At 38.3% G+C, this 27979-nt stretch overlaps 1 protein-coding gene across 1 annotated transcript in view; it reads left to right on the top strand.

Annotated features, from left to right (window-relative positions):
• The window catches only part of LOC147917798 (flavin-containing monooxygenase 5-like), a 28840-nt gene extending 16693 nt beyond the window's left edge, over positions 1-12147 (top strand). Inside the window, exons 3-9 of the mRNA XM_087436607.1 lie at positions 733-921; positions 1343-1505; positions 4254-4396; positions 5221-5420; positions 8806-9155; positions 10635-10707; positions 11793-12147. Coding sequence (XP_087292733.1) covers positions 733-921; positions 1343-1505; positions 4254-4396; positions 5221-5420; positions 8806-9155; positions 10635-10707; positions 11793-12147 — 1473 coding nt within the window. The remainder of the gene's footprint in view (positions 1-732; positions 922-1342; positions 1506-4253; positions 4397-5220; positions 5421-8805; positions 9156-10634; positions 10708-11792) is intronic.
• The last annotated feature ends 15832 nt before the right edge of the window (positions 12148-27979 follow it).

Raw genomic sequence — 27979 nt, forward strand, 5'->3', positions numbered from 1 at the left:
ATAATGTGCTTCACAGGATTGAAATAGGTAATGTATATGAAAAACTCTTTATAAACAATAAAGTACTATAAAGTGCTGAAATACTGTATACCCATCTGTATGTGTATAGCTAAGTAGATAACATATAGAAAAATAGATACTGAAAGACTGAGAGACTAAGACTGGAAAGATATACACCAAAACTCTTAAAGTGATCATCATGAGTGATATTCTTCTCTATAGTTTTCTATAAAATTGTAATAAACGTGCTGCTTTTGTAATTAGAAAAGAATGCCAATTAAAAAAAGGGAAAAAAGAAAGTCTACTGTAATTACACTCTTTCTTCTTTTCTGTCAGTCACTACAACAGCCCAGACTTCTTGGATATCCTCCACCCAGGACTCTGTGGTCACCCCTCAGTCCAGGACTCTGACCTCACCAAGCTCTGTGGGCAGAGAGGCAGCCCCAACGCTCCTCATTTTCACTCTCTGATGTTCTACATACTTTTCTCTTTTCATGTTCTTTCCACCTTCTTTTCATGTTCTTCTGTTTGTTCCCCAACAAAATTGTTTACTCCTTTAAACAATTTACCACAAGGTGTGTCATCTCTCAGCGAAGTTAATGGAAAAGCCACTTTAGTTTCTTTGAAAGAATTTATTCCAGGAGCCTCATAATTTGACAAATAAAGGGATTTATTTTTTAACTGTTACTCCTGTATGCTAAAAGACAGTGGGTGTCCTTCTTTCCTTGGTAGGAGAAGGCTAAGGCTGGCAGGCCAAGTATGTATAAATATATCACCAGCAACACTTCGAAGGAGATGACAGCCTACAGTGATTATCCCTTCCCTGATCATTTCCCCAGCTACTTGCCCAATTCCAAAATCATGGAGTACCTCAGGATGTACGTCAAACACCTTGGCCTTATGAAGCACATCCAGTTTCTGGTAAGTAAAGCAGAGAACACTCGGCACATGTGGAACCCTCTGAGTAGAGTCGAGAGCCAGGCCAGGGCAAAGTGCAGAAAGGCATCCATTCAGTCTTAAAGGTTAGCTTTGCATACATCTCCAGTGAAGTAAGCAAGAACTCCTCTCCTCACCTCCTTCTGGAAAAAAGGATGGTGGATTGGCTGAAAGGCCAGACTGTGCACCTGCTGTTGGCTCACCACTAACCACATTCAGGACCACAGTTGGGAACAAACTGGGCTATGTCTCTACGTAAAAGAGCCTGGTAGGGAAACTAGTAATAAAGGAACTCTTTCACAAAACCTCAGAGGAGAGTAGCTATACCCAACCTTATTCACTGAGTTCTTGGACAGGAGGGCAACCAGGAAGAGTGGTCACAAGTCTGCGTTTGTCTCATTCCCAGTCGAAGGTGTGCAGTGTGAGGAAGCGCTCCAACTTCTCTTGCACAGGACAGTGGGACGTTGTGGTCGAGGCTGAAGGGAAGCAGAAATGCTATGTCTTTGATGGCGTTATGGTGTGTAGTGGCCTTTGTACAGATCCCTTCTTGCCACTTCATAACTTTCCAGGTATGTCATACTGAATGCTAAGGCATGAATGTTCTGGGGTTTTATCACTGAGGCAGTTATTATTTTTGAAGAAAGTTCATAACTCTGAAAGTTACTTTATTTGTTAAATAAATATTATCTTTTCTGTTTATAAAGTAATGCACGCTCTTTCAAGTTTCATTCAGATAATACATAATGCTATAAAATTGGGAATAAAAATTACTAATATCGTATCCCCACCAGTTCTGGGATGTTTTAGATGAGAAGTACTACATTTGCCACAATTGGAAGGTAAAATGTGAGAATTGTTTCGTGCTGGTAATAGTTTGGAGTAAATAGTAAGATCAAAGCTACAGAAAATATATTAAGATTTAACTTTGTGCCGAATGTGTATGTATAGCATGATAATATAAATAGCTATGTGCTAGTGTCACTACACATCTTGGAAGAGACCGCAATGCTATTGTTTACTATTTGGAAGCTTAAGCACCCTGCGTATAAGGAACCGTGCAGGAATAATTTACCTGCACAGGATCTCCCTGTTTATCTCTAGAAGCAGGATGTATACTCAATCTTCTCAAAGAAGGTTGAACCTGAGACTCCTTCAAGGTTCTTAGGAGATGCTGGGCTCCTCCCACTTTCATTGCTGTGAGTGTCTGTTTTCCAGTGTATGAGAAGGCAGAGAAGGTTAAAATTGGTCAAGAGAGGTCTATTAGTTAGTCAGTTAGTTCATTAGAGATTTAAGTATTCCTGGATTTATTTGTTCAACATTTGTTCAAGAAATACTTATGGAGCACCAACTATATGCCAGAAGCTCAGCAGAGAAGAAAACAGGTAAAACCTCCATCTCCAAAGAGTGTGCATGACAGTATATGGAGACAGACACAAATGGGACAAATGTGTGGCAGGTGATAACTGTGAAGAGAAACATTTAACAGGGAAGGGGGAGGTATTTTAGGCATAGAGCGTTGTGATACAATATTAGATAAGGTGGCCAGGCAAGGCTTCAGTGAGAAAGGGACATTTGAACAAATACCAAAAGAAGTTGAGGAAGTGATGCAGATATTGGGGAAAGCACACTGTGCAGAAGGAAGGGCAAGTGCAAAGGCCCTGAGGTTGAAGTGTGACTGACAGGTACAGTGTGGGAGGAGCAGAAGAAAGAGTAGGAAGGAGATGATGTCAGAGAGTGATTGGTGGGTCAGATCAAGAAGGGCCTCAAAGGCCATTGTTTGGACTCTGGCTTTGACTTTGAGTGAAATGGGAGCTGTTGGGAGATTGTGAGCAGAGGAGTGGCATGCTCCAATCACTTTAGCTACTGTGTTGAGAATAGTTGGGGAAGGAGGTGAGAAACGTGGAAGCAGGGAGACCGTAGCGGGGAGGATTTGCACTAATTCAGGTGAGAAATCTTGGTGGTTTGGATCAGGATGGTGGCAGTAGAGATATAAAGAGGTGCTTGGATCCTGAATATAGTTTGAACAAGGAGATGACAGAATTTGCTGATGGACCAGAAATGAGATGTGATAAAAAGAGAGACGTCAAGGATAACTCTCATGTTGTCAGCCCGAGCCATAAAGTTGCCATTTCCTGGGATAGGGAAGGCTGCAGGAAGAGCTGATTCTGCCCGTATGAGGGAGGAAGATTGAGGAGGCCACAAGGTGACAAGGTCGTGATGTTCATTGAAAATGGGAGAGGATGTGGGGGATTGAACACATTCAAAGAAGACCATTTAACTTATTTTTCAAGTACTTACTATGTCATAGGAAGTACTTTTAAGGGATTAAGTAGGAATTTAAGCAATTTTAAGGGATCCTTATATCATTCCTATGAGCTAGGTTAAATGATTTCCATATTTCCATTGAAATAGCTGCAGTCGGAAATTTGATGGACAATTGAATTTGGCCAGGATGGTGATTGGAAACAATTAGATCCATGCCGGGAGTTCACTAGGTGAGGATCGAAGAACAACCTCCAGGGCAAAGCTGAAGTTTTGGAGCAGATTCTGTAGAGAAAAAAGAACAGGGCAAAGACTGAACCAGAATCAGGACTGAGTAGAGCTGTCCATCGTCGGAGTAGGAGCAAACAAAGCCATATGTGCAGGCCCCTATGTGGTTTAAAAGATGAAATGTTGCAAAATCAACCAGCTTTTATAGCTTTGCCATAGAAGGTTTCTGTTTTAGTCAGAGCAAATTTTTAGGCAAAAATAGGAAGTTGCTACATCATCTCAGCTTCAGAGCCCATGGGAGATGTTGGAGCATTTGTCCCCAGTAGGAAAGCAGAGTGAATAATGCACAGCAGGAAGGGTGTACTGGGCCCAGGAAGAGATGGAAACAAGGTAGACAGAGATGCAGCTTGAGTTGGGAAAGCAAGGCAGGGAATTGGGTCCACAACAGTGGTTGTAAATAACAAGGATGACAGACAAGGAAGGTGTATGACTTAAATAGGAGCCAAGCTCCTCTTTGAAGGTTTGGCAGTGTATAGATAAGTAAAAAGGAGGAAGAAATGAGATACCGGAGTTTCTCAGAAACCTTAGGATTTTGTTTGACCGTAGTATTTATGGTCTAGAACCAAACTTTAGGAGGATTCATTTTGTCTGACAATGTTAGACAGGCATAGTCCACAGACCAGCGTCAGCAGGCCAGCAAACGAGAGGTTTAAATAGGATTTAAAATAGGCCTTTGAGTTCAGTAATAAGCTTTAGACGATGCCAGCAGTTACCAAAATAAAATAAAGTAATGGCCAAGGCTTGAGCAATTCTGTTCTTGCCCACAGGAATCAAGAGGTTCACAGGTCAATACATCCACAGTAGGGAATACAAGAGCCCAGAGAAATTCAGGGGGAAGAAGATCGCTGTGGTCGGCATTGGAAATTCTGGAGCTGATTTGGCGATCAAGCTCAGTCATGTAGCTGCACAGGTTTGGTTTCCAAAATTCTCTTTCCTGAAGCGCAAGCTGCCCACTGCCCTCTGAGATGTGGGAATCTCATGAAGTGTGTGTAGTGTGCATCCACACACGGCCTCAACACTGACTGTAATTATCTCTTCACACCAGTTTTCTCAGGAGACATCTTGGTAATCCATTCCAAAAAAAATTGAGAATGGAATAAAAATAAATATTTCAAATTGTAGTGGCTGCCATATTGTTTATTTTTACCAGAGTGTGGAGGCTTCATTAGCTCAGCCAAGAATTAAAGAAATGAACATACCAGAAAACCATTTATTGAATCCCTTCATTTTTCATTAACATGACGCTTTACTCTATCTCCCGACTCTGATTCCTTCTATATTTAGATTTCTAGAGATACAGATTAACTAAGTGTTCCAGATATTGTAATACTGTAATTAGTAGATGGATGGAATCTTATGCGTCAATTTGTTGAGCTCTAGTTTCTTGCATCATTGTGTTTTTCCAAAATTTGGAATTTAAGAGATTGCAGGCATCAAACACTACTTTGGAGAAGACTCAAAAGGGATAGTGAGTGAAATCCAGAGGAAGGCTTGGGGAGATCTCTGGGGCTATAAGCAACAAGTCAGATGTCTGACTGTGTGTGACTGTATCTGTTGGTCTACCTGTCTTTGAGAACAGAGGAACTCTTCATGGTAAAAAGGCAAGAGAGTTCTTATCCATTTCTCCTCATAAGTCAAGTGAGAGCTATCTGAAGAACTGAAAAAAGGATGCTGTGAAAGGAAACTGTTATATCGTGAGGCATGTCTTTTTCAATTATTTGCATTCTCTCCTAGGTGTTTCTCAGCACAAGGCGGGGTGCATGGATTTGGAGCCAGGTCTGGGATTATGGGATGCCTATGGACACTGTTCTCTCCACTCGTTTTAACACTGTCCTCAACAAATTTTACCCTACATTCTTAATCAACAGATTGGGAGAGAATAGATTAAACGCTCGATTTAACCATGACATTTATGGTTTGCTACCTCAACACAGGTATGTTCCAGGATTTAAAAAAAATAATTTTGCCTCTGCCTTTTGGAGTCAGCAGGTCAGCCTTGGAGCATAGGGGTGGTTTACAGTTCATGTTTTACTACCTTGAAAATAGACTTCAGCTATTTTAGGAGAATGTTAATCATCATTTCCTTTCTCATGTTTCTTTGCACCATTGTACTCACTCACTTAGAGGAAGTGATTGAATTTCAGGAGATGGTGGCGGCTTCATCTGTCCCCACCCTTCATGTTTTCAGGCTACTCTTCACCTCTTCTTTAGACTGAGAGTTTCAGATGGTGGACAAGCAGCGGGTGGTATAGTATATCATAAAAATCAACTCCATTTGTCCAGGCTAAAAGAATGAATCAGGAATCTGGTAAGATTCCAGCAATAAGATGGGGCACTTCAGGGAGAGAGGAGTCCTTTGAGATGCAACACATGCTTTCTTTGCCTTTACTAGAACTCTGGATCCAGACAGCTGAGGTTTGAATTCTGGCTTCATCACTTACTAGCTGTGTGATACTGTCAGATTTAATTAACTGTTTGTCCCTCACCTTCCTTACATATAAAATAGGGATAACATTAGCACCAACTCAGAGGAATGTTGTGAGCATTAAAGAGGAAAATACTACATGTATAGCCTATACTAGTAGCCAGCACATAGTCAACGTTCAAGAATTTGCATTGTTTTATTATACAATTAGTTTTCTGACTGTGTTAAAATTATAGTCATAGGATTTTAATTTATGGAGGTGAGTAAGTGGTGACATGGAGAGGTAATGCCATTGAAAGAAGAATTTATTACTTACATTTCCTGAGAGAAGGGGACATGCCAGACCATGCAGGGCCACATAGGAGCACCATGTTTGGTCAAAGAGAAGAGGGGCAAGGGAAAAAGCTGAGGCCAGAGCCTTTAGTGGGGTTTCCATGGTAAAGGCAAGGCAGGGTAAACAGTTTAGAATTGGCTAGTTGGAATAATTTTGGTTGGCTTGGCCTAGTGGAGTGGCCTCTAGTTGCCTGGTTCCTGGCCTGGGATGATTCAGGGCAGGGGAAATACTGGCTTGGTGTGTGAGAATTAGATAAGGAGTTGGTTGGGGCAATGGACTGGGATTGGCTGGTTTGCTCCTGGCAGAGCCCTTTGCTATCTCTAAGAATTGGCTAGCCCTGAGAGGGGCAGCCTCTCCCCAGCCAGCAAGCTTTTTAAGATGTCGAAACATCAAAAAATACAGAAAATAAAAAACATAATTATACACTGACATCCAGTTTCTAGCTTGAATGACTGAGTAGAGAGTGTACCATCCTATAAAGCTAAGGAATTCAGAAGCAAAGCAACTTTGGAAGGTATGGGGAGGCTGGTTGATGATTTAAACTTTAGAAATCTGTATTTGGGATACTTGTGAGGTATGCCAACAGAGATACACGACAGGCATTGTGATAGATGATTCTGAAACTCAAAGTAGAGGTTAGACTTGGAGTCATCAGCCGTGGGGAGGTATATCAGAGTCTCAGTGGTGGAGGGTGTGACTGTCAGAAGTGGGAGGAGGGAGACTGGTGAAGTTTGAACAGGCACTTCTGGTATTCTCCCTTGCACGCACACACACATGCCTGCATGAACTCGCTCCCCACCCCATGCTGGCTTAAGAAACAATGATCTAGGGGGAAAAAAAGAAGGTCTAGATCAGAAGCTAAGGGATCCCAAATGTTAAAGGAAAAGCTGAAGAAGAGTAGCCATTAGAAACACTGAGAAAGAAAGTACAAGCAGAGAAGTAGGAGAACTTGTAACGAGGACAGGGAAATAGGAAGGAGAACATTTCAGGAAGGGAATGGTCAACAGTGTTGAGAGTAGTAAGCCAACAAATATTATCTGAGCCCTTCTGTGTGCTCCTTTTTACATGGGTAGTAAGTATGTGAATTAAAAGAATGAATCTATCAACTCCCATGCCCCAAAACTCAAAAGTGCTAAGACTCAATAGGATGTCTGCTGGAAATAAGTACAGGAAGATTACCCAACTTTTCTATGAAAACATGATTTGTCTGCATCTGAAATGTGAGTGATCTATTCTGGACATACGTAATGGAATCAGAAATATCTGAGAAAGACAGTGAAAATGATGAAGGTGGACTGAAGGTCTGCCACTTGAAGACATAGTAGAAATCTGCAGATATCATGGGTGTGAGGAACGGACGACTGGATTTCACTGAATACTGGAATAAAAACTATCAGGAAACACCCATGAAGTGGAAGAGTAAAATATGGGACAAATATGAACATAAACATCATATGATTAATACAAACATGGTGTTAATAGAATAAAGCTTTGCTTAAAATGTTAGGAAATATAAGGAAAACTATTTTCTCTTTAGCTGAATATATATTCACCCAAGTATAAAGAATATAAATATATGTTAGTTAAAATATTTTATTAAAATCATGGATGATAAATTTATTTTGTCTTCGTTGGTAAAAAAAGATATTTTAGTTATATATATATATACATATCCACCTATACATAGAAAGAACACAGGATCTGCCATCACCAGCCCAGTCTTAGCAAATTTCTGGTATTTACCTGTCATATGGTCTTGGGGTAGTTAAGTCTTTTCTCTTTCTTTTTTTATGTTGTTAAAATGCAATCCCTATTTGCCTATCTGTTGTGAGATATAGATGGGAAACGCATAAAACAGACTATCTGTACGGCTTAGATAAATTTAATGAATATTTTTGAGTTCCTACTATGATCAAGCAGGGTTCTGATATATTATGGCAGGGGCCAGATCATACGGATTTTTAGGACTAGGGCATAGTAATAACCTTGAATTTTATTTTGGTGGAAATAGAAACCCATTGGGGAATAATTTTACGTTTTAAAAGGATCATTCAGGCTGCTGAGTATAGGAGAAATTGTAGGGAGTCAAGGGGGTAACAAGCAGGCTATTAACAGTGTTAAAGTCAAATAATGTTTACAAAATTTATAAAAATGATAGGTAGGTTCTCAAAATAAAATGCAAATCAGGTATAATCTGATTGTCCTGTTCCAATATGAACACTCTGTCAATTTCTTTTAAAAACCTCTCCCCATAAAACTATTTTTAAAAAGTTAGATATCAATATATCACTGCTATAAACTTATATACCAGATTTTAAAATCTTCTCTTTGCATATAGTAAGCATTAAATAAATATTATTGGCATTCTGATAAATACAGAATGTGTATTCAGTAAATAATTCAGAAAAAGTTATGAGGAAAAGAAATCTTTTACAAAACAAAAATGTAGATCTTTCATTTTTCTGGCTCACCTAAAAAGTATTTTAAGTATTTTCTTAGCTCAACTCCTTTCCAAAAAGATTTATATTAATTTTCCTGAATTTCAATTTTTATTCTTCAGCTATCTAAGCCATCAAGCTACTTTCGGGGATGATCTACCCAACCACATAATTTCTGGAAGAGTTCTGATAAAACCAAATGTTAGAGAGTTCACGGAGACATCGGCCATCTTTGAAGATGGCACAGAAGAGGACCTTGATGTTGTTGTCTTCGCCACAGGATATACTTTCTCTTTCCCCTTTTTGGAAAATGATTCAGCAGTTCTGGACAGCCAGTGCTCCATGTTTAAATTTGTTTTCCCTCCTCAGCTAGAGAAACCAACATTAGCTATCATTGGCATCCTCCAACCACTGGGAGCCACCATTCCCACATCAGAACTCCAGAGCCGATGGGCTGTTCGTGTCTTCAGGGGTATGTGTTGACTTTACGCACATTTAGAAAAGATGGCCATCCAGGTGGTGTGACTTCAGAGGCATTGCAAAGGTCTTCTGCTATAAAACATATTTGAAGCTAACCTGTATAGTATTTGAAATTCTGCCACCTGATTTGTTACTTCAGTGTTTGATAGCTATTTAATCTTTAAGATTCTTGTATAAAAATGGAGATTAAAAAACTACCACCTTAAGCTTTCATCAAATGACAATTTATTGGCAAATAATTCTTTAGAATACTTCATGGAGGTGTATAGTATAGGAACTGAGGGCAGTAGAGGAAAGATCTCAATCTAAAGTATAGATGGAAAATAAGTTATCTTTCTTTCTGATGTTGCAAGGATCGTTCTGGAATGAGCCTAAATTGAAGGGAGCATTTTTAGCCTGTCTCTCAGGTTCAAGATATAAAGAGGACAAGCAAAGCCACAAAACTACAAACTGTGAATTATGTGAGTTATAAGAATTATGTGAGAGTCACAGAGTAACTGAATAGTATCACAGCACAATTAAAAGAGCCAGAGCTTTGTAATCAAATAATCCTGGGATTAAAACCCAGCTCCTCCATGTACTGACTGCTTGATGTTGATATGTTACTTGACGACCACAATTTCCTCATTTATATAAATGGGAAAACTTACACGTACTTTGCAGGATGGTAAGAATTAACAATTAAGCACCTTGACTTTTGTAGGCCTTCAATAACTATTGACTGAATGAATGAAGATTAGCCACTGTTATTGTAATTCTTTATTATTATTGTCTATTGTATCATTAATTCTAAGATTGAGAATGAATTCATGAAGATAGATTCAAAACCTACCTTTAGGAAATGAGGCCAATCACTTTGTAATAATTCTGCTCATTTGTTTGCTTCTCCTTTAAAAATTTTCCCCTATTTTCCTGGAACATTCTGTGTTTCTCAAAATACAGGGTGTCACCCATCAAAGAAATGAAGGAGAATTGTAGGAAGGTGCCTTCCATGAGTTAAGATGGAAAATTAAGAACAAATCTCTGCTCAATGAAAACAATCAGGAGACATTGAGTCACCACTAGTAGCTACAATATACACTTGTAAACCAAGTCATAACATAAATGAGTAAATTTAACTTACTGTTTAAAGGAGAGCCAGGTGAACACTCTGGTGATGGGACTACACACGCACTACTTTGTGGTTTGTCAGTTGAATGTGACTGCCTTCATTCCATCTGTCTTTGTGGGCTGTGAGGTTTGCTAATCAAGACGTGATCTCATTAAAGGATATGTCTGTGCACTGTAAGGCATGTGCGCCTGATGGAGGTGCGGGGCGTTCCAGAGCAACATCTGGATCCGTCTCCCCGACTCTTGTGCTGCCTCACTCATGATGTTTTCTACCCAACTGACTCTCAGGGTGTCCATTTCTTCCTGAAACCACATCTTCTCGATAAGAAAGCCATGTTCACATTCAGAATTTGTTTCCTAGGATTGAACGAACTACCTTCGATGAGTGTCATGATGGCTGATGTAAAGAAGAAGGAAAAAAAGTTGGACAAAGAGTAAGAGACTTTCTTTTTGGTGAAAGTCAATTGAAAGTGTTTAAGAGGAGCTGCTGCTGCTCTATATTTTTCTCATCCTAGAATCTGAATCGTTTTGGCTAGAGGTGATCTCAAATTATCCACTTTTTCATTTCCTCTTAAGCATAATATCATGTATGCAATGTTTATGGGATGGAATGGATGCAGAATGCTCCAACATGGAAACTTCAGAATTTTGTTTAAAGCTCATGGAACACTAGGTATAGCATACAACTATAAATTTAGTCGTATCATAGCCTTAGGTATGTAAAGCATGTGAAAATGTAAAATGGAATGAAGAATTGTTGCACTCTTTTAAGGAGTTGGAAAGATACATCAATGTGAGACATAAGTTGGCAAATCATACAGAAGTCGATTAAAATTCTAACTTGAGGTCAGAAACTTGTAATTTGTGCCAAATCTTCTTAAAGAAAAATTATTCGCAACCATTGTGGTTGGGAATGTAATTTACTTCTATTCAACAAACATCTGTTGACAATCTACAATGTGAACGTCACAGCATGTTCTTTAAGATCAAAAAGCTTCATCCTAAGAAGAGTCAGTTATCCAGTAACTTTGGTTTTAGCCGGTGTGCCAGGAATTTCATTTCAGTAATACTTACAATCAAATTAATGTCACACATACCTAAATAACTGGCGTGTGCAACTCATATATCATATTCCTCACCACCGATTTACCCAAATGAGATTACATCCTGAGGGAGAATCAAATGCAGGGCCAAAGTACAGGATTTAGGAAAAGAATATCATTAATAACACAAAAACCTTCTGAAACACACCTGTTAGTATTTGAGATCCTTGGAAGGATTTGAGGGGGAAAAATACACTGAAAGAATATTTCATTAGAAACCACTGAGACCATGATCATTGAAAACAAGAAAACTCATTTTATCTCTCTTTTTGGAGAAATCATTAATAGCTATTAATTCTTTTCCCCATAGATTATCCCCTCATGTTAGTTCTACCAGTGTTTTAGAGGAAATTGTGCATGGAGGCACGGAGGTTGTCATCTGACTTGTTTCTGATTTTTTTTCCTTCTGGCTTCAGATTGCTGAGTAATCCTTGTAATAAGCTCAGAGTGAAGTATGTGGATTACATGGATGAAATTGCCTCTGAAATAGGAGTGAAACCCCACCTATTCTCACTCTTCCTGTGGGATCCAAAGCTGTTTATGGAAGTTTTCTTTGGACCATGCACACCTTACCAGTACCGCCTACAGGGTCCAGGGAAGTGGGCTGGGGCCCCGGGATCCACCTTGACCCAGAGACAGCGTATCATCAAGCCCCTGAGGACTCGCGTCCTCACCTATAACCAGCCTCTGTACTCGGTGCCATTTTGGCTTAAATGTGTCTATGCAGTTCTTCTCCTCTTTGCTCTCGCTTTGGTCATTGTTAAAGGATAATCCCATGATCATTACTATATTATAGGCTAACAGTGACACACACCAATTAAGAGACTGGGCCATGTGAAAGTGTTTATCCCTCAATTCAAACTAAACTAATGCAGTGAATTATCTAATAATTTCCAAATTTCTCATGCATGAGTATTTTGGCAAAATTAGAGATTATTCAACATATTTCAAATGAGGTGGTTTGTGTGAAAGTCTGCTTTGGAAGTGTATATTTAATTTATATGATATGAAAAATGTTCTCAGTTACACCAAGTTCTCCTAGGCCTCTGTCTATAGTAAACACACAATTTGTCAGCTATTTGCAATTGGCAAATTTTTTGCTTTGCATGTAAAGCACAGGCAGGAAAAATTCTCTCTTCAAATGATCTAGAAAAGTAAACAATGAACAAATGTCATCATCAGAAACCATTTCCACTAGGATCACATTCTATAGAATCATGGATAATGAGGTAACAAGTTATTTCAGGTATTATTGAGGGTATTTTTGGGATATGGAGGGTGCCATGGAGAGAAAAAGAGGGAGTAATAGAAGTTAGGAAATGTACATAATTTTGTGTTCTAGTAAAACTATCAAAAATACATGGAATAAATTCATAGCAAACAAACAAAATTCTATAAAAACACTGAGGAGAATGAGAAGCAGAAATCGGGAGAAAGAGTAGCAAATATTTGCAACATTTACAGAGACTTTTACAACTAATCAGAGAGGTGAAATCTATAGTCTCTGATTCAGGCACTCATATCACAAGCTGTGTCTGAGCTTAGTTCTGATATTCTGCATAACAGGATTTTTTCCCCCAGTGTTATCGAGGTATGACTGAAAATAAAAATTGTATATATTTCATGTGTACAATGTGATGTTTTGATAGACATACACACGATGAAATGGTTACCCCAGTCAAACTAATTAACATATTCATCACCTCACATGGTTACCCTTTTTTTTGTGGTGAGAACACTTCAGATCTACTCTCTTAGCAAATTTCAAGTATACAGTATAGTGGTATTAACTATAGTCACCATACTGTACATTAAGTCTCCAGCACTTATTCATCTTATAAATGAACATTCCATTTAACCAACATCTCTCCAAGTCCCCAACCACCAGTCCCTGGTAACCACTCTTCTACTCTCTGTTTCTAAGAGTTCAACTTTTCGAAATTCCACATATAAGTGAGATCATACAATATTTTTCTTTCTGTGTCTGTCGGTCTTATTTTACTTAGTATAATGTCCTCCAGGTTCATCCATTATGTGCCAAATGGCAGGACTTCCTTTTCTTTTAAGGCTGAATAATATCATACCACATTTTCTTTCTTCCTTCATCCACCAATGTTCACTTAGGTTGCTTCCATAGCTTGGCTTTGTTATTAACAATGCATGAACATAGGAATGCAGATATCTCTTCAAGATCCTGTTTTTATTTCCTTTCAATATATACCCAGCAGTGGGACTGCTGGATCATAAGGTAGTTCTATTTTCAATTTTTGGAGGAATCCTCATACTATTTCCCATTTACCAATTTACATTCCCACCAACGGTGCGCAAGGGCTCCTTTTCTTCGCATCCTCGCCAATACTTGTTATCTTTCGACTTTTTTATAACAGCGATCTTAACATATGTGAGGTGATATATCATTTCATATTTGCATTTTCCTAATAATTAGTGTTGTTGAAAACCTTTTCAGTACCTATGGGCCATTTATGTCTTCTTTGGAAAAATATCTATTTAAACACTTTGCCCATTTTTAAATTGGGTTATTTAGGGCTTTTTTCTATTGAGATGTATGAGTTCCTTATATATTTTGAACATTAACCACTAAGTGAGTCTATGGTTGGCAAGTATTTTTTCCCATTCCATAGGTTGCCTTTTTGTTTTGTTGATGGTTTTCTTTGCTGCACAGAAAATTTTGATGTAGTCCCGCTTGTTTATTTTTGCTTTTGTTACCTTTGCTTTTTGTGTCATATGCAAAAAATAATTGCCAATACCAATGTCAAGGAGATGTTCCCCTATGTTTTCTTCTAGGACTTTACAGTTTCAGGTCTTACATTTAAGTTTTTAATCGATTTTGAGTTGATTTTTGCATATAATAAGGATAAGCGTCCACTTTCATTCTTTTGCTTGTGGATATCCTTTTTTCCCGGAACAATTTATTGAAAAGATTATTCTTTCTCACAATCTCTTATTGTGTATTCTTGGCATCTTTGTCAAAGATTAGTTGATGATATATACTTGGGTTTATTTCTTTTTATTTATTTATTTTTTAGATCTACATTTTTTATTTTTTTTATTGCAGTAACGTTGGTTTATAACATTATATAAATTGCAGATGAACATTATTATACATTGATTTCTGCGTAGATTACATCATGTTCACCACCCAAAGACTAATTACATTCCGTCACCGCACACAAGTGCCTGATCACTCTGTTTTTTTCCCTGCCCCTTTCCCCTCTGGTAACCACCAATCCAATCTCTGTCTCTATGTGTTTGTTTGTTGTTGTTTTTATCTTCTACTTATAAGTGAGATAATATGGTATTTGACCTTCTCTCTCTGACTTATTTCACTTTGTATAATACTCTCAATGTCTATCCGTGTTGTTGCAAATGGCTGGATTTCATTGTTTCTTATGGCTGAGTAGTATTCCATTGTGTATATATATCACATCTTCTTTATCCATTCATCCCTTGATGGGCACTTAGGATGCTTCTAAGTCTTGGCTATTGTGAATAATACTGCAATGAACAGAGGGGTGCATGGAGCTTTATGCATGTGTGTTTTTATGTTCTTTAGATGAATGTCTAACAGTAGAATAGCTGGATCATATGGTAGTTCTATTCTTAATTTATTGAAGAATCTCCATATTGTTTTCCATAGTGCTGCACCAGTTTGCACTCCCACCAGCAAAGTATGAGTGTTCCCTTCTCTCCACATCCTCTCCAATGCTTGTTGTTTTCTGTCTTGTTAATTATAGCCATTCTGACAGGAGTGAGGTGGTATCTCATTGTAGTTTTCATTTGCATTTCCCTGATAGTTAATGATGTTGAGCATCTTTTCATGTGCCTGTTGGCGACCTGTCTATCTTCTTTGGAGAAATGTCTGTTCAGGTCTTTTGCCCATTTTTTAATTGGTTGTTAGGTTGTCTTTTCATGTTGTTGATGGTTTCTTTTGCTGTGCAGAAGATTTTTAATTTGGTGCAGTCCCATTTCTTTATTTTTTCTATTGTTTCCTTTGCCTGGCTGGCAGTGGTACTTGAAAATATGTTGCTAAGACTGATGTCAAAGAGCGTACTGCCTATGTTTCCTCTAGAAGTTTCATGGTTTCAGGTCTTACATTCAAGTCTTTAATCCATTTTGAGTTAATTTTTGTGTATGGTATAAGATAATGGTCTATTTTCATTCTTTTGCATGTGGCTGTCCAGTTTTCCCAATACCATTTATTGAAGAGACTTTCCTTTATCCATTGTATGTTCTTGGCTCCCTTGTTGAAAATTAGCTGTCCATAGATGTGTGGGTTTATTTCTGGGCCCACGATTCTGTTCCATTGATCTGTGTGTCAGTTTTTGTGCCAGTACCATGCTGTTTTGATTACTATAGTTTTGTAGTATATTTTGAAATCAGGGAGTGTGATACCTCCAGCTTTGTTCTTTTCTCTCAGAATTCTTTTGGCTATTCGGGGTCTTTTGTTGTTCCATATAAATTTTAGGTTTCTTTGTTCTATTTCTGTGGAAAATGTCATTGGAACTTTGATAGGGATTTCATCGAATCTATAGATTGCTTTAGGAAGTATGGACATTGTAATTATGTTAATTCTTCCAATCCAAGAGCAAGAATAGCTTTCCATTTCTTTGTGTCTTCTTCAATTTCTTTCAACAATGCTTTATAGTTTTCAGTGTACAGATCTTTCACCTCTTTGGTTAAGTTTATTCCTAGGTATTTTATTCTTTTTGTTGCAATTGTAAATGAGATTTTATTCTTAATTTCTCTTTCTGCTACTTCATTGTTAGTGTATAGAAACACAACTGATTTTTGTATGTTGATTTTGTATCTTGCAACTTTACCATATCCATTTATTATTTCTAAAAGATTTTTGGTGGATTCCTTAGGGTTTTCTATATATAAAATCATGTCATCTGCAAATAGTGACAGTTTTACTTCTTCTTTTCCAATTTGGATCCCTTTTATTTCTTTTTCTTGCCTGATTGCTCTGGCTAGGACTTCCAATACTATGTTAAATAGGAGTGGTGACAGTGGGCATCCTTGTTGAGTTCATGTTCTTAGAGGGATAGCTTTCAGTTTTTCAGTGTAGAGGATGATATTAGCTGTGGGTTTGTCATATATGGCCTTTATTATGTTGAGGTACTTTCCTTCTATACCCATTTTATTCAGAGTTTTTATCATAAATGCATGTTGTATCCTGTCAAATGCTTTCTCTGCACCTATTGAGATGATCATGTGATTTTTATTCTTCATTTTGTTAATGTGGTGTATCACATTGATTGATTTGCAGGTGTTGAACCACCCCTGCATCCCTGGCATAAATCTCACTTGGTTATGGTGTATAATCTTTGTAACGTATTGTTGTACTTGATTTGCTAGTATTTTGTTGAGGATTTCTTCATTGGTTTTCCTCAGTGATATTGGCCTGTAATTTTTTCTTTTTTTGTGTCATCCTTCTCTGGTTTTGGTACCAGGAAATGTTGGCTTTGCAGAATTAGTTAGGAAGCTTCCCCTCCTCTTGATTTTTTTGGAAGAGTGGAGAAGGATAGGTATTAAGTCTTCTTTGAATTTTTGGTAGAATTCACTTGGGAAGCCAGCTGGTCCTGGACTTTCATTAATTGGGAGGTTTTTGATTACTGTTTTGATCTCCTTAATGGTGATGGTCTAGTCAATTTCTCTATTTCTTCTTGATTCAGTTTTGGAAGGTTGTATGATTCTAATAATTTATTAATTTCTTCTAGATTATCCAATTTGCTGTCATATAGCTTTTTGTAGTATTGGCTTATAATTTTTTGTATTTCTCAGGTGTCCATTGTAATTTCTCCTCTTTAATTTCTGATTTAATTTATTTGAGCTTTCTCTCTTTTTTCCTTGTGGGTCTAGCTAAAGGTTTGTCAATTTTGTTTATCTTTTCAAAGAACCAACTCTTGGTTTCATTGATTTTTTTTCTATTGTTTTTTAGTCTCTATTTCATTTATTTCTGGTCCGATTTTTATTATTTCTCTTCTTCTACTGATTTGGGGCTTTGTTTGTTCTTCTTTTTTCACTTCCTTTAGATGCACTGTTATATTGTTTATTTGAGATTTTTCTTTTTTGTTGAGTTTGACAATACTGCTATAAACTTCCCTCTTAGAACTTCCTTTGCTGTATCCCATAAATTCTGGCATGTCGTCTTTTCATTTTCATTTGTCTCCAGGTATTTTTTGATATCTCCTTTGAGTTCTTCACTGATCCAATCGTTTTTCAGTAACATTTTGCCTAATGTCCACATATTTGTGGCTTTTCTGATTTTCTTCCTATTGTTGTTTTCTACTTTCATATCTTTGTGGTCAGAAAAGATGCTTGGTATTATTTAAATCTTCTTAAATTTATGGAGACTTATTTTGTAGCCTAATATGTGAGCAATACTGGAGAATGTTCCATATGCATTTATAAGGAAGGTGGATTCTTCAGTTTTTGGATGGAGTGTTCTGTATATATCTACTAAGTCCGTCTGGCCCCGCATGTCATTTAAGGCCAATGTTTCCTTCTTGGTCTTCTGTTTGGATGATCTATCCATTGGTGTAAGTGGAGTCTTAACGTCCCCTACTATTATTCTGTTACTGTCTATTTCTCTTTTTATGTCTGTTAATAATTGCTTTATATGTTTAGGTGCTCCTATGTTGGGGGCATAGATATATCTACAAATGTTATATCCTCTTGTTGGATTGTTCCCTTGATCATTATGTAATGCCCTTCTTTTTCTTTTGTTACAGTTTTTATTTTGAAGTCTATTTTGTCTGAGATAAGTATTGCTACCCCAGATTTCTTTTTATTGTCGTTTGCATGCAGTATCTTTTTCCATCCCTTGACTCTCAGTTTGTGAGTGTCTTTAGGTCTGAAGTGTGTCTCTTGTATGCAGCATATATATGGGTCTTGTGTTGTTATCCAATAAGCCACGCCATGCCTTTTGATTGGAGAATTCAGTCCATTGACATTTAAAGTAGCTATTGATAAGTAGGTACTTACTGCCATTATTTTTTTATCTTTTTTTCTGGGTGTTTTAGTAGTTCTTCTCTGTTCCTTTCTTCTTCTCTTGCTTTCTTCCCTTGTGGTTTGAAGACTTTCTTTAGTATTATGCTTGGGTTCCTTTCTCTCAGTTTTTGTATATATATTATAGGTTTCTGGTTTATTATTACCGTGATGTTCATGTATAATAACCTACGTATATAGCAATCTATATTAAGTTGATGGTCTCCTTAGTTTGACCTCTTTTTAAAGGCTCTACTCTTTTACTCTCTTCCTCCCACATTTTATGTTTTTTATATCATATCTAACATCTTTTTTGTGCATTTGTATCCATTACCCTCTTATCACAGAAATAGATAATTTTTTTTCCCATTTGTGGTCTTCTCTTTCCCCCTTAAATAAGTCCCTTTAGCATTTCTTGTAGGACTGGCTTCTTTGGGATAAACTCCTTTAATTTTGCTTCTCTGGGAAACTCTTTATCTCTCCTTCCATTCTGAATGATAACCTTGCCAGGTAGAGTATTCTTGGCTGTATATTTTTTCCTTTTAGCACTTTAAATATATTGTGCCACTCTCTTCTAGCCTGTAAGGTTTCCACTGAGAAGTTAGCTGATAGCCTTATGGGGTTTCCTTTATATGTAACTTGTTGCCTTTCTCTTGCGGCTTTTAGGATTCTCTCTTTATCCTTAATTCTGGACATTTTAATTATGATGTGTCTTGGTGTGGGCCTCTTTGGGTTTATCTTGGTTGGTGCTCTCTGTGCTTCCTATACCTGGATGTCTGTTTTCTTCCTAAGGTTAGGGAAGTTTTCATCTATTATTTCTTCAAATAGATTCTCTACCCCTTTGTCTCACTCTTCTCCTTCCGGGACACCTATAACACGGATGTTAGTGTGCTTGATGTTGTCCTAGAGGTCCCTTAGACTGTCCTCACTCGTTTTAATTCTTTCTTCTTTTACCTGTTCAGCTTGGGTGATTTCTTCTAGTCTTTTGTCCAGCTTGCAGATCCGTTCTTCTGTCTCCTCTACTCTGCTTTTGAGTCCCTCTAGTGAATTTTTCATTTCCAGTATTGTATTCTTCATTTCTGATTGGTTCTTTTTTATATCTTCCATTTCTTTGTTCACATACTCACTGAGTTCATCCGTGCTTCTCCCCAGATCAGTGAGCATCCTTAACACTCTTTGTTTGAACTCTCTGTCAGGTAGGTTGCTCATTTCTGTTTCACTTAGTTCCTTTTCTGGGGTTTTGTCCTGTTCCCTTACTTGGAATGTATTCCTTTGCCTCCTCATTTTGCCTCTTCCCTGTGCTTGTGTCTATGTATTAGGTAGGTCAGCTATGTCTCCTGCTCTTGGATAGGTGACCTTATATAAGTGATGCCTTATGAGGCCCACAGTGTGCTTCCCTCAGTTCTGAATGTTCCAGGAGTGACCCCTATGTGGGCTACATGTGTCCTTCTGTTGTGGTGTGGTTGCTTTCCCTGTAGGTGCCCAGGGAGGCTAAGCTATGCTCCTGGCCAGCTGTTGTAATGCTCAGCTGCTTGTAGTTGTTGTGGGGCCTTCAGTCTCTTTATCGGGTTTGGGGAGCCCTGACACAGTTGGATGCAAATTCTAATAGCACATTTTGTGTTGCAGTATTTCTTTTAAGTGAGTAGGCCCCCAGCGTGGCAGGTTGTTAGGTTCAGGGGCTTACAATTGCTATAAGCCTCCAGCCTTTAGGTCTCTTGTCAGCTCTCTGAGGATTGCAGCTGGGTGGGGCTGGCCTCAGGCACGGGAGCACCCAATTGTTCCATGCTTTGGGCAAACCCCCTATGTTGGTCTTTGAGAAACACAAGTCTTCTGCAGCTGACAAGCCGCGCCGTCCACAGGTCCACACACACAGTCAACACAGTCCTGCCCCATGTGCGTGCCCCAACCTCCTGAAGTGGACCCAGTCTCTCCACGGCGGGAGTCCACACACTCCACTGCTGCCTCACACTCTCCAACCACTCCTTGTGCACACCCTGCCCCACTGAAGTGGGACCCATCACCAGGCTGCAGAGAATCCAGTCACAAATCTATGCAGGCCCACAAGTTGCCTGAGGGCTTGTTGTTGGGTGGGGCCAGTCCCTAGGGTGGGCTGCCTGCCCTGGCTGAACTGGATCAAATCGGTTCTCTGGTGGATGGTGCAGACCCTGGGCTATCAGGCACCAGGGAGAACTCCAATGGCGTCTGCCAGTGTCTGTGTCAGCACGCCCACACCAAGCCATAACAATGGCTGCCACCAATGTCCCAGTCCCTAGAGAGGTCTCACCTCTCACTGAGATGTACTCAGAGCCTATCAGGTGAGTCTCTTTTCACCAAAGCACTGTGCACCTTTCTTTCTGGTGATTGTATGTTGCTTTCTGAAATGGTTGAATTTGTGCGTTGGCCCTTTAAGAGTCAGTTTTAATTTCTTTGTGAACCAGCTTTTCTGGGGGTACTCCCCAATGTTTTAGTAGCAGGCAAAGTCAGATATTATGCCACGCGTTTCAATTGTGTTGGGTCCACAAAATGCCCACAGTGGGGGCACTCCCCGGCTCAGGGCCCCGGTCCTCCAGGAAGGGCTGCGTACCTTTGGGCTGGTACCAGACATTCGTGAAGCTGGTGGCTTGTGATGGTGGTGTTTTTTCCTCTCCAGAAGGGAATTTCTGCCTCTTCCACCTCAATTAGGATTGGCGTTTGTTGCAAGATTTCCTCTTATCCAGTTTTCAGTTCTCTCTCAGGGTTAATTTTTCCATGAGTAGTTGTAAATTGGCTGTGTCCGAGGGAGGAGGTGAGTTCAGAGTCTGCTTATGCTGCCATCTTGACTTCTCTCGGTGTATGTGTTTCTTTTTATGCCAGTACCATCCTATTTTGATTAAGATAACTTTGTAATATATTTTGAAATCAGAAAGTATGATGCCTACAATTTTTATCTTCTAGCTTGAGATTTTTTAGCTATTCAGGGTCTTTTGTGGTTTCATACAAATTTTCAATTGTTTTTTCTATTTCTCTGTATAATGCCATTGGAATTTTGATAGAGATTGCATTTAATCTGTAGATTGCTTTGGATACTATGGATATTTTGACAACAATAATTATTTGAAACCATGGACATGGGATATCTTTCCATTTATTTGTATCTATCTTCTTCAATTTCTTTCATCAGTGTTTTGTAGTTTTCAGTGTCCAGATCTTTCATCTCCTTAGGTATGAAATTTTCTTTTCTTGTATTGTCTTTGTCTGGCTTTGGTATCAGGTTAATGCTGGCCATGTACAATAAGTTTGGAAGTGTTCCATCCTCTTCAATTTTTTTGGAAGAGTTTGAGAAAGACTGGTATTAATACTTTTCTAAACCTTTGGTACAATTCACCATTGAAATCACCTGTTCTGGGCTTTTCCTTGTTGGGAGATTTTTTTTATTACCAATTGAATCTCTTACTCATTACTAGTCTGTTCAGATTTTCTATTTTTTCATGATTTGATCTTGTTGGTTGTATGTTTCTAGGAATTTATCCATTTCTTCTATGTAATCTAATTTATAGGCATACAATTGTTAATAGTAGTCTCTTGTGATCGTTTGCATTTCTGAGGCATCAGTTGTAATGTCTCCTTTTTCATTTTTGATTTTTTAAAAATATTCCGCCTTCTTGCTTAGTCTACCTAAAGGTTTATCGATTATGTTTCTCTTTTGAAAACATCAACTCAGTTTCGTTGATCTTTTCAATTGTCTTTCTTGTCTCTATTTTATTTATTTCTATGCTGATCTTTGTTATTTCCTTTTTTTTTCCTGCTAAGTTTGGACTTTGTTTGTTTTTCTTTTTCTTCCTTGAGGTGTAAAGTTATGTTGTTTTGTTGAGATCTTCCTTTTTCCTTAATGTAGTCATTTATCTCTTTAAACTTTCCTCTTTGTACTGCTTTGCTGCATTACATAAGTTTTGGTATGTTGTGTTTACATTTTCATTTCTCTTGAGTTTTTTTTTATTTTCCTTTTGATCCATTTGGTAGTTCAGGAGTGCATTGTTTAATTTCTACATATGTGTGAATTTTTCAGCTTTCCTCCTGTTATTGATTTTTAGTTTTAGTCCACGTGTTCAGAAAAGATATTTGATTTAATTTCAATCTTCTTAAATTTGATAAGAATTATTTGTGGCCTCCCATATGATATTCTGGAGAATATTCATTTGTGCTTGAGAAGAATGTATACTCAGCTGCTGTTAGAGGGAATATTCTGTATATGTCTGTTAGGCCCGTTGGCCTAATGTGTAGTTCAAGTCAGATGTTTCCTTATCAATTTTCTGTCTGGATGATCTATCCTTTGTTGAGAGTAAGGTATTGAAACTCCCTATTATTATTGTATTGCTATATTTCTCCCTTCAGATGTCACTCACAGCAAACGTAATACATATTAACTGTTATTCTGTTATTTTTGTTTTTCTAGCTCTCTCTTCAGTGTAGCAGAGACTTACACTGTTTTGTCTAGAACTTTTCCTGGGACAAATTAGGTGCTTAAAAAATATTTGTTGAATAAATGAACAAGTAGATATTGTCTTTGTTCTCAAGATCTCAATATTTAGTAAGAAAAGTAGCAACATGAGCTGAAAAATAATTAAACATTGAAACATTTGTCTATAGCAAATATACAAACAACTACCATTGGACTACACAGACTAGAGCAAAGAACTCAGAAAAGGGGAAGTGAGGCAGGAATTACAGAGATAAAGAAAGTGGATTTAGATCTTTAAAGATGTTTAGAAGTTTTTCCTGGAAATGGGGGAGGACATGAAATATGCCATGTGTGAGTGAGTGGAACAGCTTGAAATGCTAGAATGTTCCAGGAGTGACCTTAGCACAGGGTATGTGGGAGTGGGTGACAGAGATGAACTTGAAGATGAACCTGTTCACCTGGGAACAGAATAGGAGGAACCTCTGCCCTCCACACCTACCCTACTCTCCTGAGTCATCTGAACCAGAACCAGAACTTCCCACACCCCCACCCTCCATCTCCCTGCATTCAGCCTCTCCTTCGCAACATCCCATCTCCTAAACTGCCACCAGAGTTGACTTTCTAAAAGTCTAATCTAGTCACGTCATTCCCCTGCTTAAAACCAATTTCACTCTTTATTGTCTGTGGAACCAAACTCAAACTCCTCAGCTTGCATATAAAGTCTCTTTTATAAGTTGTAAGTAAAGTAAAGTTTTCTATGTTTATTAGAAGTTTTCTTTACTTCATTAAATTTTATTTTCTTTATTAATCCAGAAATGCAATATTGGAATTCAAATTTACATCAGATACATATTTCAATTCTCCTCACATCAGATCCTTGACCATACATCTGAGGAGATTCATCACGAATATAATCACATTAGAGTAATTCCAAGCATAGAAGTTCTTTTTGGCTTGTTTTTATTTTTGTAATAGTTTTGGTCTGGCGTCTTACTTACAAATGATCCTCTTCAACAGTTGTTCTCAAATTTCAGTGTGTATGAGAATTCTCTAGAGAGCTTGCTAAAACACAGATTTCTGCACTCTATCTGCAGAATTATAATCTAGTAGGTCTGGGGTAAGGCCCAAGAAATGGCATTTCTAACAAGTTCCAAGGTGATGTTGCTGCTGCTATCTGGGGACCACACTTTGAGAACCATTGCCCTACAACAGCTATAACCATGTGGTAAAGGTTACTTCTGAACTCATTTAATATGTCCATGGGAAGTGAATTCAACCAAGAAGGCAAACTCATGGAGATTTTAGAAAAATGACAGATTCACCTTGACTATGGTGGTGGACGTATAAACCTTCTCATGTAATAAAATCACTTAGAACTAAATGCACAGATACACAAATGAATACAAGTCAAACTGGGGATAGCTGAATAAGGTCCGTGGATTATGTCAATGTCAATATCCTGGTTGTGATATTTTACTGTAGTTTTACAAGATGTTACCATTGGGGGAAACTGGGTAAAGTGTATTATTCTGTATTATTTATTACAACTGCATGTGACTCTACAATTATCTCAATATAAAACCTTTTTAATTAAAAAGAATAGTTCGATCTAAAAAAAAAAAGAAAAAAGACAGATTCTGCTCTCTCACTCTTGAGCAATTGTATAGACAGATATATAGATGGTAGATATCAGAACCTCTGGGACCCGGGGAGAACTTGCTCAGCCCCCTCTTTAACTGAGCCAATGAGGTCTTCTCCATTTTAACCTTCATCTGACAGACTTAGAGAGGGATTCTTCCTTTGTCATAGTTAGTTCTTCCCGAGGCAGTCTCTGCCAGTGGGCCCATGAGTGGCAACGAAACACTTTACTCTATCAGCTTTTACACACTCAACACCTACCACAGAGCTCATATCAGTGGAAACTGACAATAAATACTTATACCTGAATGATCAAGTTCCATTGAACCCAAATACACTGGAAGGGATTCAGGGCACTTGGAAAGTACTTTTGAAATTTGTTTCTTGCTATATGTTTATCCTGGCTTTTTGATGGTGTCAATTTCAAAGAAACAATAATTGCATTTGTATTATAAATTTTGACATCAGAAAATACTTTGTACAAAATCCTTCAGAGGTCAGACAGTTGTAATATCCTTTCCTCCTCAAGAAATGAAACAGATGTGTTAAACTGTCTGGTCTGTGGCTGCACACTGAGTCGCTGCTGTGTATGGAGACTAAAAACCCAGAAACTCTTAAGAGTTACATGTTGTGCCTGAAACAATACAGATGCCCAGTCACAGTGCCTTCACTTTTCTTGAGCAATTTACTAAAAGAATTGAAGAAAATTAAGACTGGAATTATTCTCTGAAACCAACTAAACATAGAAATGTCTAATAAATATTTCAGTTCTGAGTACAATACTGAACACAAACTTCAATGGTGTTTTCTGGAAAAACAAGTTACATAATGACCATAGTTTTAAAAAATAACAATGGGCAAAAAAGACCTGGGAATGTCAGCATTATGGCAGAGTGAGCTCTTCCCTTAGACTCTCCTCCCCTAAGATACAATGAAATGGACATTCATAAACCAACAGAGGACCTTCACACAACACAATAGACATCTGAGAGACGCGTGCAGCCATATGTCTGAAGGAGGAGGTAGTGGACCCCCAGGAGGAAGTGGAAGGAGGTAAGGGGATCTCCTCTTCCTCTCCAGAGCAATCTAGGGCATGGGACTCAGCAATCTGGGGAGTGTGGAGCTGCAGCTCTCAATTGGAATGCCTTCACTCTCAGAATTGCCTCCCAGCAGTGGGAAAGCCCCACACAGAGGAGGCCAAGCAATTGTGGGATTGTCTTCATCAAGCCAGCAAGCCAGGAGGGCAGATAGCAAGAGCAGAGAGAGAATTCCCTGGGGATCATGTACACAAAAGAAAGTGTCCCTCCCACCACCTGGCCCACCAGCTCAGCTGGTCAGCCAGAGCAAGGGACACCCATCAGAGCATATCCCCATACATTTGTAAAGTAGCAGCAGTGAACAGGCAATCACAGGTGGACTCTGTCAGCATAGATTCCAAAGGACAGGCACTGATGCCAGGGATCGTGGCAGGCTCAGAATACACAGCTCCTTCCCCCCACCCCACACACACACAGCACAGTGGCAGCAGGTAGAATCTGTGACCAGATACTTCCACTGTGTGAAGGCACAAATCCACCCCATGAAATTGTATGAAAAGGTATATTAACACTCCAGACCAGAAGGAAAATGACAAACACCCAGAAATCAATCATGATGGTACAGAAATTTGCAATCTAAATGACAGAGAATTCAAAATAGCTATCATAAAAAAACTTAGAAATGTTATGACCCCCGAACAGAGAGTTTATGCTGATAGCCATCATCAATGAAAACTGAAAGATCTGGTGTGGTGACTCCCAGTCTGTAACACCAGAGGGTCAACATTCCTAACCTCCTCCCCTATAACCCACCAGCCTACATAACTGCAGTAAGATTTTGTGCCCCCTTAAGACGGATCTTTTGGACACGAGTTGGCCATCTTCCCTCTTGCTAGCAAGCTGTAATAAAATGCCCTTTCTCTGCCACTTCTTGCCTCTTGATGACTGGCTTTTGTCTCACAGCAAGCAGATCATGCCCTTTGTGTGGTAATAGTTACTTCATCATTTGCTTTCCAAATTATCACTGGTGACCATTTAATGAAAAGTTTCAGCTCTGTACAACTTGGATCATAAACACTTGTCTAGATTTTTGGCATGGCGGCATCCCACTTCAAGGTATCAGTGTCTCTATCACTTAAGATTGAGTAGATTTTCACTGTAGTTCAAACAGCCCCCAAGTCTCATTGGCTCAGAATCACAAATGTTTATTTCTACTTGTGGTGGGTCAGCAGGAAGGTTCCACACATTATAGTCAGTCAGGGATCCAGGTCTGTCCCTCTTTGCTTATGCTTCCAAAATTGTTGAGACATGAAAAAGAAAACATAGTAAATTGTGCACTCACTCTTCAATCACCTCTTGAAAGTGACACATGTGACCACCATTCACATATCACTGGCCAAAGCAAGTCATGTGGCCACATCTAACTTCAAAGAAGAGAAGTACAATCCTACCACCATTAGATAAAATGGTTTCCCAAGAAGGCCAAGAACTGGAACATATTTGAACAGCCATGATGAATAGGACACATGGTATAGGTTACAGAATATTTCTGAAAACTTTAACCAATAAAACCAAAAAACAATACATACAACTTTCTAAATGCCAGAGAAGAGACAAGCAAAGAAAGTATTGTCCACATAGCTAAGAAAAAATATGGATACCTCAAAAAATGGAAGCCATAAAACACAATGATGGAAATAAAGTCCAAATTTTTCACTTTTGAAAATAAATGTAAATGGGTTAAACTCTCAAATTGGTTTTAATAAGACAAAGTCAACTATAGAATATAAAACAAAGTGACACAAAAGGTTAGACCAGGGGACAGAGAACTGTGTCTCACAAGCCAAATCCAGCCCAGTCACTGCCTGTTTTTGTAAATAAAGTTTTTTTGGAACACAGTCATGGCCATTCGTTTACATATTGTCTATGGCTGTTTCCTGTTTAACAGTTGCAACAGAGACCGTATAGCCCACAAAGCCTAAATTTTTTCTCTGCCTCTTTACAAAAAAAGTTTATTGACCCCTGGGTTAAACAATAAAGGATAGACTAAGATATATGATATAAATAGAAATAAATCAATGGTTATAATATTATTAATCAAGTGGAATGAAATGCCAGCCTTCATTAAATGTATAGAAAATCCCTGTGTGTTAAAGATGGAAAAATGAACTCAGAGTAGAACAACCCACACTTTTCAATTTCATTTTAAGCTATACTGATCTTCCCAAGGTAGAAGCTTACTTAATTTCCCAAATCACAATTCTTCCTTTATAGCCAATAAAGGTTAAATAGTAGTCTTTCTTTCTATCTAAACCAATTCTTTAATTCCTAATTTACCTCTTTTCAGAGAATAGTATTTGAGTTAATCCATCAGCGTAAGACTGCGGGCACAGTGTGTGGCAATGCAGAGATGACTTTTGGTTACATATATGAAAAATTTTAGGAAAATATGTATAGCATATGTTTACAACATACACGA

The sequence above is a fragment of the Ceratotherium simum genome, chromosome 2, assembly GCF_057802395.1.
Source record: "Ceratotherium simum simum isolate JZ-2026a chromosome 2, ASM5780239v1, whole genome shotgun sequence".
Taxonomy (NCBI): Eukaryota; Metazoa; Chordata; class Mammalia; order Perissodactyla; family Rhinocerotidae; genus Ceratotherium; species Ceratotherium simum.